Genomic DNA, 12,970 nt, shown 5'->3' with positions numbered 1-12,970 from the left:
CGGACTGGGAGGACGACTGGCTCGCACAGAAAAATCCTCACGCACCACACTGGCACCACTAGCACTTGGCACTGCACAGACACTAGCACTCGTCACAGCACTGGCACTATTTCCACCCACTGCACTCTTGACCTTCAGTTCTTTAACCTCGGCCATCAGAGACTTATGGTCACTTACCACTGATTCTACTTTATCTCCTAAAGCCTGAATAGCACGCAAAACAGTTGACATATCAGGCGGAGGGCACACAGTAGGTTCGGGGGTAGCCACTACAGGGGTAGGAAAAGGTAGGGGATCATGAGGTGAGGAAAACATAGAAGAGTGAGAAGAACTTCTCCTAACTCTAGTTCTCTCTAACTTAGATGAATATTTTAAAAGACGTACAAAATCCAATTCCAAAAGTCCGGCGCACTCCTCACACCGATTTTCTAATAGACAGGGCCTGTCCCTACAGTCAGAACAAGCGGTGTGAGGATCTACCGAGGCCTTCGGAATACGCCTATTGCAAGACCTACATCGTCTATGGGAGGGAGCTTGCGAAACGTCAGACATCTTGTTTCAAAGAGTTAGTCAAAGGGTGATCCAAAAACAAGCAAAAATTCATTAACCGTTAATCAGTATTTATATAAAAGCTATCTAGCTAATATAAAAAGGATTCCAGTATGCGACAGCCGTTAATCTAAGAGAATACTTCACCAAATATCCATGAATAAACTCGAAGACCATGAGCGTATCCCAGAACGTCTAGCCGGAAGCACGACAGAGGAATAATTGAGGAGGTGTCAACAACAAATGATTGAGTACCTGGCCACAGGTGGCGCTGGTAAGTACACCCCCTTCTAGTATTGTGATAGCTGGCGTATCCCTCCATAGAATTCTGTCGGGCAACGGAGTTGACAGCTACATGATTATCGGGTAAGTTTAATATTGAAAAACTAAAAATTCATGCAATACTCACAATCTAACTTGCAGCAGTTGTGGTTTTACTCTTCCTCTGTAAATCAATGCCAATTAAGATCAAGTGTTGGGTCTTCTCGAGTCCTTGACTTCCTCTGAGTAACCCCAATCCGTAGTGGCATCTTCACCATTTCCATCCTTCTCATTTTCCACATGAACTGTAAAAAAACAAATATATCAACATTATGGATGAAGAGGACAGCAAGAAGACTTTGGATCATTTTACAAATTTATTCTACAAACCAACGTTTCAGGAATCCATTCCCCATCATCAGGGTTCCATAAAAAATGAAATTGTGTTTACATTAGAAATTAATGATACTACAATTTTTCCTTAAAATGCTTGTGGTAAAAAGAAAAATAGAAAAAGGTTAAAAGAAAAGAAAAATGCAAAACTTAGTCAATATATAGAAATATGTTGCGAACTTAGGTCCTTTACAATTATGATATCAAAAACACCTGTGATCAAAATAGAATGGCAAAAAAAAATTTATACATATATATTTGAATGGTCAAACTTAATGTCAAGAAATATGGCTGAAAACTATATAACTATATCAACATTATCCTTTACTTTTGAATGCCCTCCAGTTGATGAATTAAATGGGCCTTATTCATTACTGTACTTATAATACTGCAAACTTTATTAAAAAATTATCTAACTGTGAGATCTTTAAAAGAAAATTCTTCCTTAGGTTCAAAACAAGAGCTTTTTAAATACAGTACATCAGTAACAAACGGTGATGTATAACCCTTACTCTCTGTGAAACGAAGTTTCTTTTTGTGAATTAAGAAATGTGCCAACATAATTATTGTTACTGGTACCTAAGGAAGCGCGAAAGAACCTTTTGCACGACCTTTGAACTTAACATGTATTAATTCACTCAAATATGAACCATGTTTAAAGTCTCTGTGATAACGACGTCCAAACTTATGGCTAATTACGTGAATTGGACATTTTGCTTGACAATGACCTTCCTAAATTTAATCATTTCCAGCTTTTTACATAAGTTAATCCTTGCAAGTTTCATTACACTACAATTAGAATTGTGGCCAAGAAACTGTTCACAGACACACTCGGAAACACACAAACAGGGGGTAAAACATAACCTCATTCCATCTTCGTAGGTAGAAGTAACAAGTGATTGCAATGAAACCTTCCAAGGAAAAGGGTCCAGTTGAAAACAACCCTTGGATGGAGTAGGTTTAAAACCTTCCAAGGAAAAGGGTAAAGTTGAAAACAACCCTTGGATGGAGTAGGTTTGAAACCTTCCAAGGAAAAGGGTAAAGTTGAAAACAATCCTTAGATGGAGTAGGTTTGAAACCTTCACCAGAAATAAATACATCTGTAAATTCACCAATTTGTAATACTAGGAATGCAGTTAATTCTAATAGTCATGCCTTCTCCATCATGAGCCTCAATACTGCACAGTATTCTAGAACTTTTATTCCAGCCATGACCAAGTTATGAAATTTGTTTCCTAATCAGGTAGTTAATCAGTGGAACTTGAAAAGTTTAAACTTGCAGAGAATGTTTTTATGTTTAACAGGTTGACATAAGTATCGTTTTATAGATTATATATTAAAGACCCATTTTAATGTTGGTATTGTTCTTAAAATCTATCATAATTGTTAATTATTTAGCTTGTAGTTTACATATTTCCTTTTCCCATTGAGCTATTTTTCCCTGTTGGAGCCTTTGGGCTTGTAGCATCCTGCTTTTCCAACTAGGGTTGTAGCTTAGCTAGTAATAATAACAACAAGGACTGCGCAGAAACCTTCCTAGGAAAAGATAGTTCAAATATTCCTTAAAAAAGAAGCATGATTCAAAACCTTTTCAGAATATAATCTCTGGTAAAAGACCCTAATCATAGTATCATACCTTCCTGGCATGTACAGTATAATGTACATAAATACAAGTATAAATCATAGCTGTGATGATATGAGCTGGACTTGTGTTTGCTACAAGTCAGATTGACTAAACTCCTTTGAAGTTTGACTTAATAAGGTCTCACTTGAATCTATATTAAAAAAGGAAGGTTTGTATTAACGTAGGAACAACTGTTTGTGTATGCAAGATAAAACTAAAATATAAATATACAGACACGTTACAGGAGGAACCGAGGGCGTCTCCTTTGTACACCAAGTAAATGTCTCAAGACAGTATGCAATATTGAGTAACTCACCTAGCCTTCATCCAATATGTCCAGGAAATATCAAGGCTTAGGCTGTGGTTAAAGAGAGACAGTAAAAGTGGAGGTCACTCACATGTCATTCAACCACTCACTACCGAACACTTAGAAGAGACGCTATACTGTCCAGGTGCTTGGGATATTACACAACTTGTTAGGAAGCCATAAGAAGTCTTAAGGAAAATGGATCTAAGGGTTTGAGGACAATATCCCTGAGGTTATAAGAACTAAAGGCAGTCAGGGTCAGCCAAATATAAGCACTCCTGAGAAACTGTTGTGGAAAGCCAGCAAAGGGGGAATTCCTCCGACTTCACGGTAACAAACCAACACCGCCAACTGAGAACCGGCAAGTTCAATTACTGTGAAAAGCCAAAATGAAGTAGTATTCTTGGAAGCTCACTTAACACAACAGCCTCTAATCACGAATGACTGGCAGAGTAACTTTTCAGATCGAAAACAGAAGTTTATTCATTGCAGGTTTTTATATTTATTCAGTTTTTCAAATGCTCTTCCTCATTTCTATTTCTTTTCTATCACCTATAAGGAGAAATAATAAATTTGGACATTAATTTGTAAGCGTACATAGATATGTATGCATCATAGCATGATGTGTCGTCGGCTTCTACTCAATTCCAGCATTTGCTTTTATCAGTTTGGTTCGCAATAAATTGTCATCCCATTAACTATCATTAATATTGTTTCAATTTGACTTATATAGTCTCAACGTTTCTTTTCCTAATATTTTGGCATTTTAAATACCTTATTAACTTTTCTCTTATCTTATTATAGTACGGTATGGGCACATGTTTAATATTTTCATATAATGATGCTTTATTATTATAACCTTAGTATCCTTTTCATAAAACTAATTTAAGAATGATGTATTTCCTGGACCAATTATTTTCTCCATCTTTACGCATGTGGTGGCCGATTTGGTAACGACCCTGACTCGGTGAAAACCCGACTGGGATTTGAGTCCTGTTCAAACTAGTTAGTTCCTTTGGTTGCTGCCACCTCACCGTCCTTGTGAGCTAAGGATGGGGGGTTTGGGGAGCCCATAGATCTATCTACTGAGTCATCAGCAGCCATTGCGTGCCCCTCCTTGGTCCTAGCTTGGGTGGAGAGAGGGGCTTGTGCGCTGATCATATGGTCAGTCTTTGGGGAGTTGTCCTGTTTGATAGGGCAATGTCAATGTCCCTTGTCTCTGCCATTCATGAGCGACCTTTAAACCTCCTATTATGAATCCTAAAGAAGATATTGCTACAAATAATGGGATATAAAATCTCTCTCAAGATTGCAGTGTATATCAAGAACCAAAGATTCCTGGCATCACTTCTTGATGCAGAGCTGGCGAACATTTACTGTAATTCCTCCGATATTATCATCCTTATTAAAGTATTACTTGCTAAGCTACAACCCTAATTGGAAAAGCAAAGTGCTATAAGCCAAAGGGCTCCTACAGAGAAAATAGCCCAGTGGGTAATGGAAACAAGGAAATGAATAAACTACGACAAGTAGCTAGAGTTCTCTTGCTTGAGGGTACACTTGGGCACTCTACTCTATCTAATTTCCCTTCCTCTTGTTTTGTTAAAATCTTTATAGCTTATGTAGGAAATATTCATTCTAATGTTGTTCCTGTTCTTAAAATATTTGATTTTTCCTTGTTTCCTTTCCTCACTGGGCTATTTTTCCTGGTGGGTCCCCTGGGCTTATAGCATCCTGCTTTTCCAACTAGGGTTGTTGCTTAGCAAGTAATAATAATAGTAATAATAATAATAATAATAATAATAATAATAATAATAATAATAATGTTGAACACTTGAAATATTTTAATAAGAGTAACAACATTGAAATATATCTTTCATTAATAAACTATAAAACCTTTAAAAAATAAAGAGGAAGAGAATTACGATAGAATGATGTGTCTAAGTGTACCCCCAAGCAAGAGAACTCTAACCCAAGACAGTGGAAGACCATGGTACAGAGGCCATGGTACTACCCAAGCTTAGAGAACAATGGTTTGATTTTGGAGTGTCCTTCTCCTAGAAGAGCTGTTTACCATAGATAGAGTCTCTTCTAACCTCACCATGAGTTCACCTGGAATGAAGAAGATTTGTTTGGTAATCTGTGTTGTCCAGTGTATGAGGACAGAGGAGAATGTGGAAAGGATAGGCCAGATTATTTGGTGTATGGACAGGCAAAGGGAAAATGAGGCATATCAAGAGAGAAGGATCCAATGTGGTACTGTCTGGCCAGTCAAAGGGCCCACCAAATTCCTCGAGGTAGTATCTCAACGGGTGGCTGGTGCCCTGGCCAACCTACTACATTTCAGATGACTATCTCAGTTTCTCCTTCCTTTTATGGAAATTGTTCCTCAGCCCTTTGCATTCCTAGATGACCTAAGACTTCTGCCTTACTGAGAAGTTAACATTTCTATTCCGCAACTAATTTTGTTACCCTTTTGACATTGTTTTCATATCATTCTAAATCTTTTCCATTCTGACAACTCTTAAAATCTGCTCTTATTTTCAGGTCTTTTACTCAAAAGCTCTCACTGTCATCCTTTGATATAAAAATACGGTAAATGTGTAAAAATGATGTAATAATAATCGGTATTGAAATAATAATAATAATACCAAACTGGACTAGGCTACTCTGGTACTTCACTCACCTACAACTCTATTCTTTCCTGGTCGTCCAGCCATCACATGAGCCGTAATAGGCAGACGTTGTTTGGGGAAGAATACTGTGATAGGTTGCTGTTGTTTCCGTCTTGTCATTTCGTCCAACGCCTGTTGTAGAGGTAACATCGCATCAGTTAGGCTCCGGGTAACTTCAATGCTGCGAACCATATGGGGTTCGTACTCCTTTATCTTGTCTTTCAAATATTTAAAGTCTCTCAACACTTCACTCAATCTTTCCAAAGTCCAATTTTGCAGTTTATATTCTTTGCAATCCTTCTCCTCTTCAGTTGCTGACCTCATGATTTCTTCCAACTCTGTACCTGACAACTCTTCCCTGTGTTCCTCTATATGTGCGAGAATATCTCTGTCTGACATGTCCCCCATTCCTACACCACCGAGTTGACTGGCTAAGTGCACTATCTTCCTAACGTCCTCATCAATTTGTGGGAAGCCTTCGAAATCATGCACAACTTCAACCCATAAATTCCTCCAGCATGTATTGACAGTTTCTGGCTGTAACTCATCCACTGACAATCTAATGAATATAATGGCATCAGCAATTGTGAACTCCTTCCAGCTGTATATTAAATTTGTATCAGGGTTTGCATCAACAGCCATACCGAACATCTCGAAGACCTGCCGAGTGTAGGAGGCTTTTACGCACTTAACGATGCCTTGCTCCAAAGGTAGCACAATCGGGCTCACATTGGCAGGTAGAAATTCAACACGTACATGCTCGTTTTCAATGATGATGTCCTGAGGATGGCTGGGGGCATTACCTATAACCAATAATACATTGAAAGGCAAACCCTCCTTCTCTAAATACAACTTTACCTCGGGAACAAAACACCCACGGAACCACTGCTTAAATAACGAAGCAGTGAGTTCCGCCTTCGCATTTTGCTGCCAGAACACGGGAAGTGTCCACTTGTACTTGTCTTTCAGGGCGCAAGGGTTCTTCATTCGATACACAACACCTGGCTTGATCATGTGACCAGCAGCGTTACCACAAAGAACTACACTCAGACGATCTTTCCACTCTTTAAACCCCAGTGTCCGCTTTGCCCTTTTATGGATATACGTCCTGAAAGGCATCCTTTTCCAGAAAAGCCCTGTCTCGCTGCAACTGAACACTTGCCTGTGATCATAGCCTCCCTCTCTTATAATGTCTTCAAACTCCAACTGATACGCGGCTACTGCCGATGCTGACTCCAAACTAATTCCAAAATCCATAGAACGGGATTGAGAATGGGTCTCCAACACCAGTGGTGACCGATCGTGGTCACTGCTCACGGCAGTCAACTGAGAATGAGACCACTTACTATGACTATCAGGTTTTTCCGAATAAATCCTATCCTTGAATAGATTAGTCTCTTGAGACACTGCCGAAAGATCGGCGATAGGGCCACAGTTGATCCTACTCTTCTCCAAATATTGCGCAAGCGACGGAACATGATGGACCTGAGCAGGTTGACGTTTGGCCTTCTTCCTCTTCAGAAACGACAAAGGATTACAGAACAGAGACAATTTTGACTCCTCTTTCAAGATTTCTTCTAAGTCTATACGATTTGTGACTGCTGCTGATGCCGGATTTAGTCTAGTTCCAAATTCCATACAGGGGGACCGAGAGCCCAACTCCAAAGCCGGTTGCGACTGATCACAGTCAGTGCCCACCACATTCAACTGAGAACGAGAACACTCGCCAAGATCATCATGTTTTCCTGAATAACTCCTATCCTTGCATAATTTAGTCTCTTGTAACACTGCCGAAGCACCGATGATAGAGCCACAGGTGCCCCCACTCTTCTGTGAATGTTGTGCAGGTGATGGAACATGATCGAACTGAACAGGTCGACATTTGGTCTTCTCATGCCGGGCAGCCTTCATCCTCTTCGGAGCCAGGATAGGATTCGAAGCTAAAGGCAATGCCGACTCCAACGAGGTGGTAGAGGAAGAAGAAAGTCTACGCTTTGCAACTCGAGTCCGATAACTTCCATCGTCCATTTCTACCTTAGCAATGGGTGGAACAGATGACTTAGGTGGAATCACTAACCCAAGTGGAACCAACGTCCCAGCTGAAACCGATGACCTGGATGGATTCGAAGACCCAGATAGAATCGATGACCCGAGGTCTGGATGAGAGAAATTTTGCTTGCTCTGGGACAAGGCTGGCACCAGGATCTTCATTACTCTGGGATATTTGGCAGATGTAGGGAAGGATTCTGGTCTAGGCAATTTCTGATTCAACACAGGGTGCAACTTATCTGGTAGTGGTTTGTGTAGGGTCGTAGTAGCCCTCTGCATTGAATTGCGTTGGGTCGTAACCTTCTCCAGCAGTGTATTGCGTTGGGTCGCATCCTTTTCCAGCAGTGTCTTGCGTTGGGTCGCATCCTTCTCTAGCATTGTATTGCGTTGGGTCGCATCCTTTTCCAGCAGTGTCTTGCGTTGGGCCGAATCCTTCTCCAGTGTTGTATTGCGTTGGGCCGAATCCTTCTCCAGTGTTGTATTGCGTTGGGTCGCATCCTTTTCCAGCAGTGTCTTGCGCTGGGTCAAATCCTTCTCCAGCATTGTATGGCGATGGGTCGCTTCCTTCTCTAGCATTGTAGTATTGCGTTGGGTCGCATCCTTTTCCAGCAGTGTCTTGCGCTGGGTCGAATCCTTCTCCAGCATTGTATGGCGATGGGTCGCATCCTTCTCTAGCATTGTAGTATTGCGTTGGGTCGCATCCTTTTCCAGCAGTGTCTTGCGCTGGGTCGAATCCTTCTCCAGCATTGTATGGCGATGGGTCGCATCCTTCTCTAGCATTGTAGTATTGCGTTGGGTCGCATCCTTTTCCAGCAGTGTCTTGCGCTGGGTCGAATCCTTCTCCAGCATTGTATGGCGATGGGTCGCATCCTTCTCTAGCATTGTAGTATTGCGTTGGGTCGCATCCTTTTCCAGCAGTGTCTTGCGCTGGGTCGAATCCTTCTCCAGCATTGTATGGCGATGGGTCGCATCCTTCTCTAGCATTGTAGTATTGCGTTGGGTCGCATCCTTTTCCAGCAGTGTCTTGCGCTGGGTCGAATCCTTCTCCAGCATTGTATGGCGATGGGTCGCATCCTTCTCTAGCATTGTAGTATTGCGTTGGGTCGCATCCTTTTCCAGCAGTGTCTTGCGCTGGGTCGAATCCTTCTCCAGCATTGTATGGCGATGGGTCGCATCCTTCTCTAGCATTGTAGTATTGCGTTGGGTCGCATCCTTTTCCAGCAGTGTCTTGCGCTGGGTCGAATCCTTCTCCAGCATTGTATGGCGATGGGTCGCATCCTTCTCTAGCATTGTAGTATTGCGTTGGGTCGCATCCTTTTCCAGCAGTGTCTTGCGCTGGGTCGAATCCTTCTCCAGCATTGTATGGCGATGGGTCGCATCCTTCTCTAGCATTGTAGTATTGCGTTGGGTCGCATCCTTTTCCAGCAGTGTCTTGCGCTGGGTCGAATCCTTCTCCAGCATTGTATGGCGATGGGTCGCATCCTTCTCTAGCATTGTAGTACAGTGAACCCTCGTTTATCGCGGTAGATAGGTTCCAGTCGCGGCCGCGATAGGTGAAAATCCGCGAAGTAGTGACCCCATATTTACCTATTTATTCAACATGTATATTCAGACTTTTAAAACCTTCCCTTGTACGTAGTTCTGTTAACAAACTACCCTTTAATGTACAGAACACTTAATGCATGTACTACAGTACCCTAAACTAAAACAGGCACAAATATTAAAGGTGATTTTATATCATGCATTTCCTAAACACGCTAAAAAGCACGATAAAAAATGGCAACCAATGTTTTGTTTACATTTATCTCTGATCATAATGAAGAAACAAACTGGAGGTAGAGCTTTGCTTATTACCCAGACATATTTCCCATACTTTTCCCTTAGAACTACATCACATCTTCCTACTTTAGATATATATATATATATATATATATATATATATATATATATATATATATATATATATATATATATATATATATATATATATATATATATGTGTGTGTGTGTGTGTGTGTAAATATATATATATTTATATGTATACACATATACATACCTACATATATACATATATATATATATATATATATATATATATATATATATATATATTACTGTATATATATGGGTTATGGAAAAAATCCGCGAAGTGGTGAATCCGCGATGGTCGAACCGCGAAGTAGCGAGGGTTCACTGTATTGCGTTGGGTCGCATCCTTTTCCAGCAGTGTCTTGCGCTGGGTCGAATCCTTCTCCAGCATTGTATGGCGATGGGTCGCATCCTTCTCTAGCATTGTAGTATTGCGTTGGGTCGCATCCTTTTCCAGCAGTGTCTTGCGCTGGGTCGAATCCTTCTCCAGCATTGTATGGCGATGGGTCGCATCCTTCTCTAGCATTGTAGTATTGCGTTGGGTCGCATCCTTTTCCAGCAGTGTCTTGCGCTGGGTCGAATCCTTCTCCAGCATTGTATGGCGATGGGTCGCATCCTTCTCTAGCATTGTAGTATTGCGTTGGGTCGCATCCTTTTCCAGCAGTGTCTTGCGCTGGGTCGAATCCTTCTCCAGCATTGTATTGCGTTGGGTGACAACCTTATCCAAAACTGAATTGCACTGGGTCATAGCAACCTTCTGTAACGTATTGCGTTGTGTCGTAACCTTCAGTATTATACTGTCTTGGATCACAGACTTCCCCAGAATTGTATTCGGTTGGGTTGTAGTCTTTATAACCACACGCCCGTCCTTCATAAGTGGGGAGGTTGATTGAGGCGACATTGTCCGGGAAGTGGCTGGCGAAAAATCGTTTATTGCTTTACTGGGAAATTCTTTTCACTGTATGAATAGGAAGTGCACTCGCAACACGGTGGTTTATATGAATACGTCCTACTTCTAGAAACAAAAATTGTAAGGATCAACATCAAAAGGAGACAAATCTGACATTTGACGTTACCGCCATTCGCTCCAGGGCACCTTCTCAGATAAGGTTTCACTTGGGCAAAATCAGGTATTACCATGTGAATTAAACACACAAAGGCATACAATCGATTGAAAAAAAAGGTAACACTTCACAATGACTCAGTCTGTAGCCATAACTGTGAAAATCATCAGACAATTATCACAAATAAACAAGAACTTCAATAGACAGCGCTGGTTCCCCAAGTGGACTGTGATCTTTCAGCTCCAGTGTTGTCAATGTCAGGTGGGTAACGTCCTAAAAATCCCCAGAACTCATGATAAAAAATCTCCAAAACAACCAAAAAATCTCCATTTCCACAAATATATTTTCTTCTGATCCTGTAGGCTTTACTAGTATAGAAATTAATCCTTATACTTCATATAAGTGCAAGTATACTAATTGCAACAATATAAAGGTTTACTCATCTTTGTTTCTTTGTAGAAATCTGTACAGAATATCCCACCAGAAACCGAAAATCTCCAAATCTAGGGATAAATTCCCATATCTGGCAACACTACTTGGCTCCGCAAAAAATGTTTGCGGCCACTCTATAGCATAATAGATACGTGCAAAGCCTCTAAGCTTATATTTATATCTTGTAGTTAAGCTTTTTCCATTGTACCATAAACATAATTGTACCATAAAATATAATTGCATTATATTCTACAGAGATAAGCCGTTTTCAGGTTATCTAAGAATGAAAAAAATGAAAAAACAATAAAACTAAGAAATAAATTAGTGGTTGAGAAGGGGACACAATGGTGTAAGGTACTGGAATGAAATGCTGTCTTCATAAACACAAGAAAAATATTTATTTGAAAAACGTTAATTGCATTACTGATAAAAATCTAACTTTAATCTTATCCCATTCTTACTTCAGGTTTAGGGTTCCTCGTTGCTCTCTCCACAACAATATGATTGTGGGCACACTACTAGAAGAAGCTTAGTAGACGCAATCTGCGGAAAATTCATTATCATTAGTTACCTCCTACACAGACAGCACAGCTTGCATACATTTACTTCTAACTTCAAGGTCCTGTTGATATATTAGGTAACTTCTTTAGTTGGTGTTTCTAAATTCTCCAATTCTATGCAGTTGCTTCTAAATTTTCTTAATTCATTACAGCTAAACGTTTGCTCAGTAGTATCTTGTGCCTAACTTCACAACACACAAAGCCTTATCATTTTCATTCCCGTTTCTATAATTTTCTTTTAATTCTATCATATTCAATCTTATTTTCTTAAATATAGCTGCTTCTCCAGTATTAAGGTCTATGTAATCTTTTCTTCTATTGCTATTTACAAACCTCATTTCAGCTTTCTCTTCTTTTTTAACATTTGTCACTTTACTTTTTTTTTTGAGATATTTTTTCATACTTCTTCAAATCAGTTCCCAGATCCTGGTTAATAACTGCTCACTTCACAAAATAAGATTGCGGGTACTCTATCGCATTGTAGATAGTTGCAGAACTTCTAAGCTTATTCTTATTATTGAAATCAAGTTTATTTTACCCGTACCATAAATAAATCAATAATGAAAATCTCAATCATTACTTTGATCCCATTCTACCTTGCTATCCTCAAATTTGACAACCTATTGTGGTCAGTTTGGACTATTTTAATTTCTTTCATGTGCATTTCCCTAATTAGGTATGCAACCTGTCCTCATTTTGAACATGGAAATAAATGTTCTGTAGTATCTTCTCCATCTTTGCAAATGTCAAACACATCATCTATGTATTTTCTCATGAAATTTCCTCTTTTCTTCCATAGTTTCTTTTATCTTTTCCACAATTCTTTTCTTAATGTCTTTTTTTTTACCTGTTATCACTTGTTGCATAAAGTTTCCCTTTATTGTTATTTTTTATTATCTACGAAACAGCAAATATCTGTTCATTGGCGTGTTAAAATAAATTTCAGGATCTGAAGTGACTTTTTAATGGAACATTAAAGTGTTTATTACTACAATAATATACATTATAATACATAAATCGAAAACTAACTTTTTTAAGTTCTTTTCCGATTCTTTAGTTCTCGCTAAAGGTTCTACATTGTCCAAAATGGCGATTATCAAAATTTGATTGATTTTAACCATTAATCCTAAAGCCACATCACTACATTGCCATCTAACCTGTCACAAGATTAATTTAATTTTTTGAGG

The 12,970-nt window shown here is 39.6% G+C and overlaps 1 protein-coding gene across 1 annotated transcript in view; it reads right to left on the bottom strand.

Annotated features, from left to right (window-relative positions):
• Nucleotides 1-9,329, bottom strand: part of LOC137624276 (titin homolog) — a 28,294-nt gene extending 18,965 nt beyond the window's left edge. Inside the window, exons 1-2 of the mRNA XM_068354818.1 lie at nt 5,821-9,329; nt 959-1,115 (exon numbers count right to left, since the gene is read on the bottom strand). Of these exons, the coding sequence (XP_068210919.1) occupies nt 1,018-1,115; nt 5,821-9,319 (3,597 nt within the window). The 5' untranslated portion in view covers nt 9,320-9,329 and the 3' untranslated portion in view covers nt 959-1,017. The remainder of the gene's footprint in view (nt 1-958; nt 1,116-5,820) is intronic.
• Nucleotides 9,330-12,970: the final 3,641 nt, after the last annotated feature.

Source organism: Palaemon carinicauda, chromosome 31 (assembly GCF_036898095.1).
Source record: "Palaemon carinicauda isolate YSFRI2023 chromosome 31, ASM3689809v2, whole genome shotgun sequence".
Lineage (NCBI taxonomy): Eukaryota > Metazoa > Arthropoda > Malacostraca > Decapoda > Palaemonidae > Palaemon > Palaemon carinicauda.
This window is presented reverse-complemented; position numbering and strand designations above follow the sequence as displayed.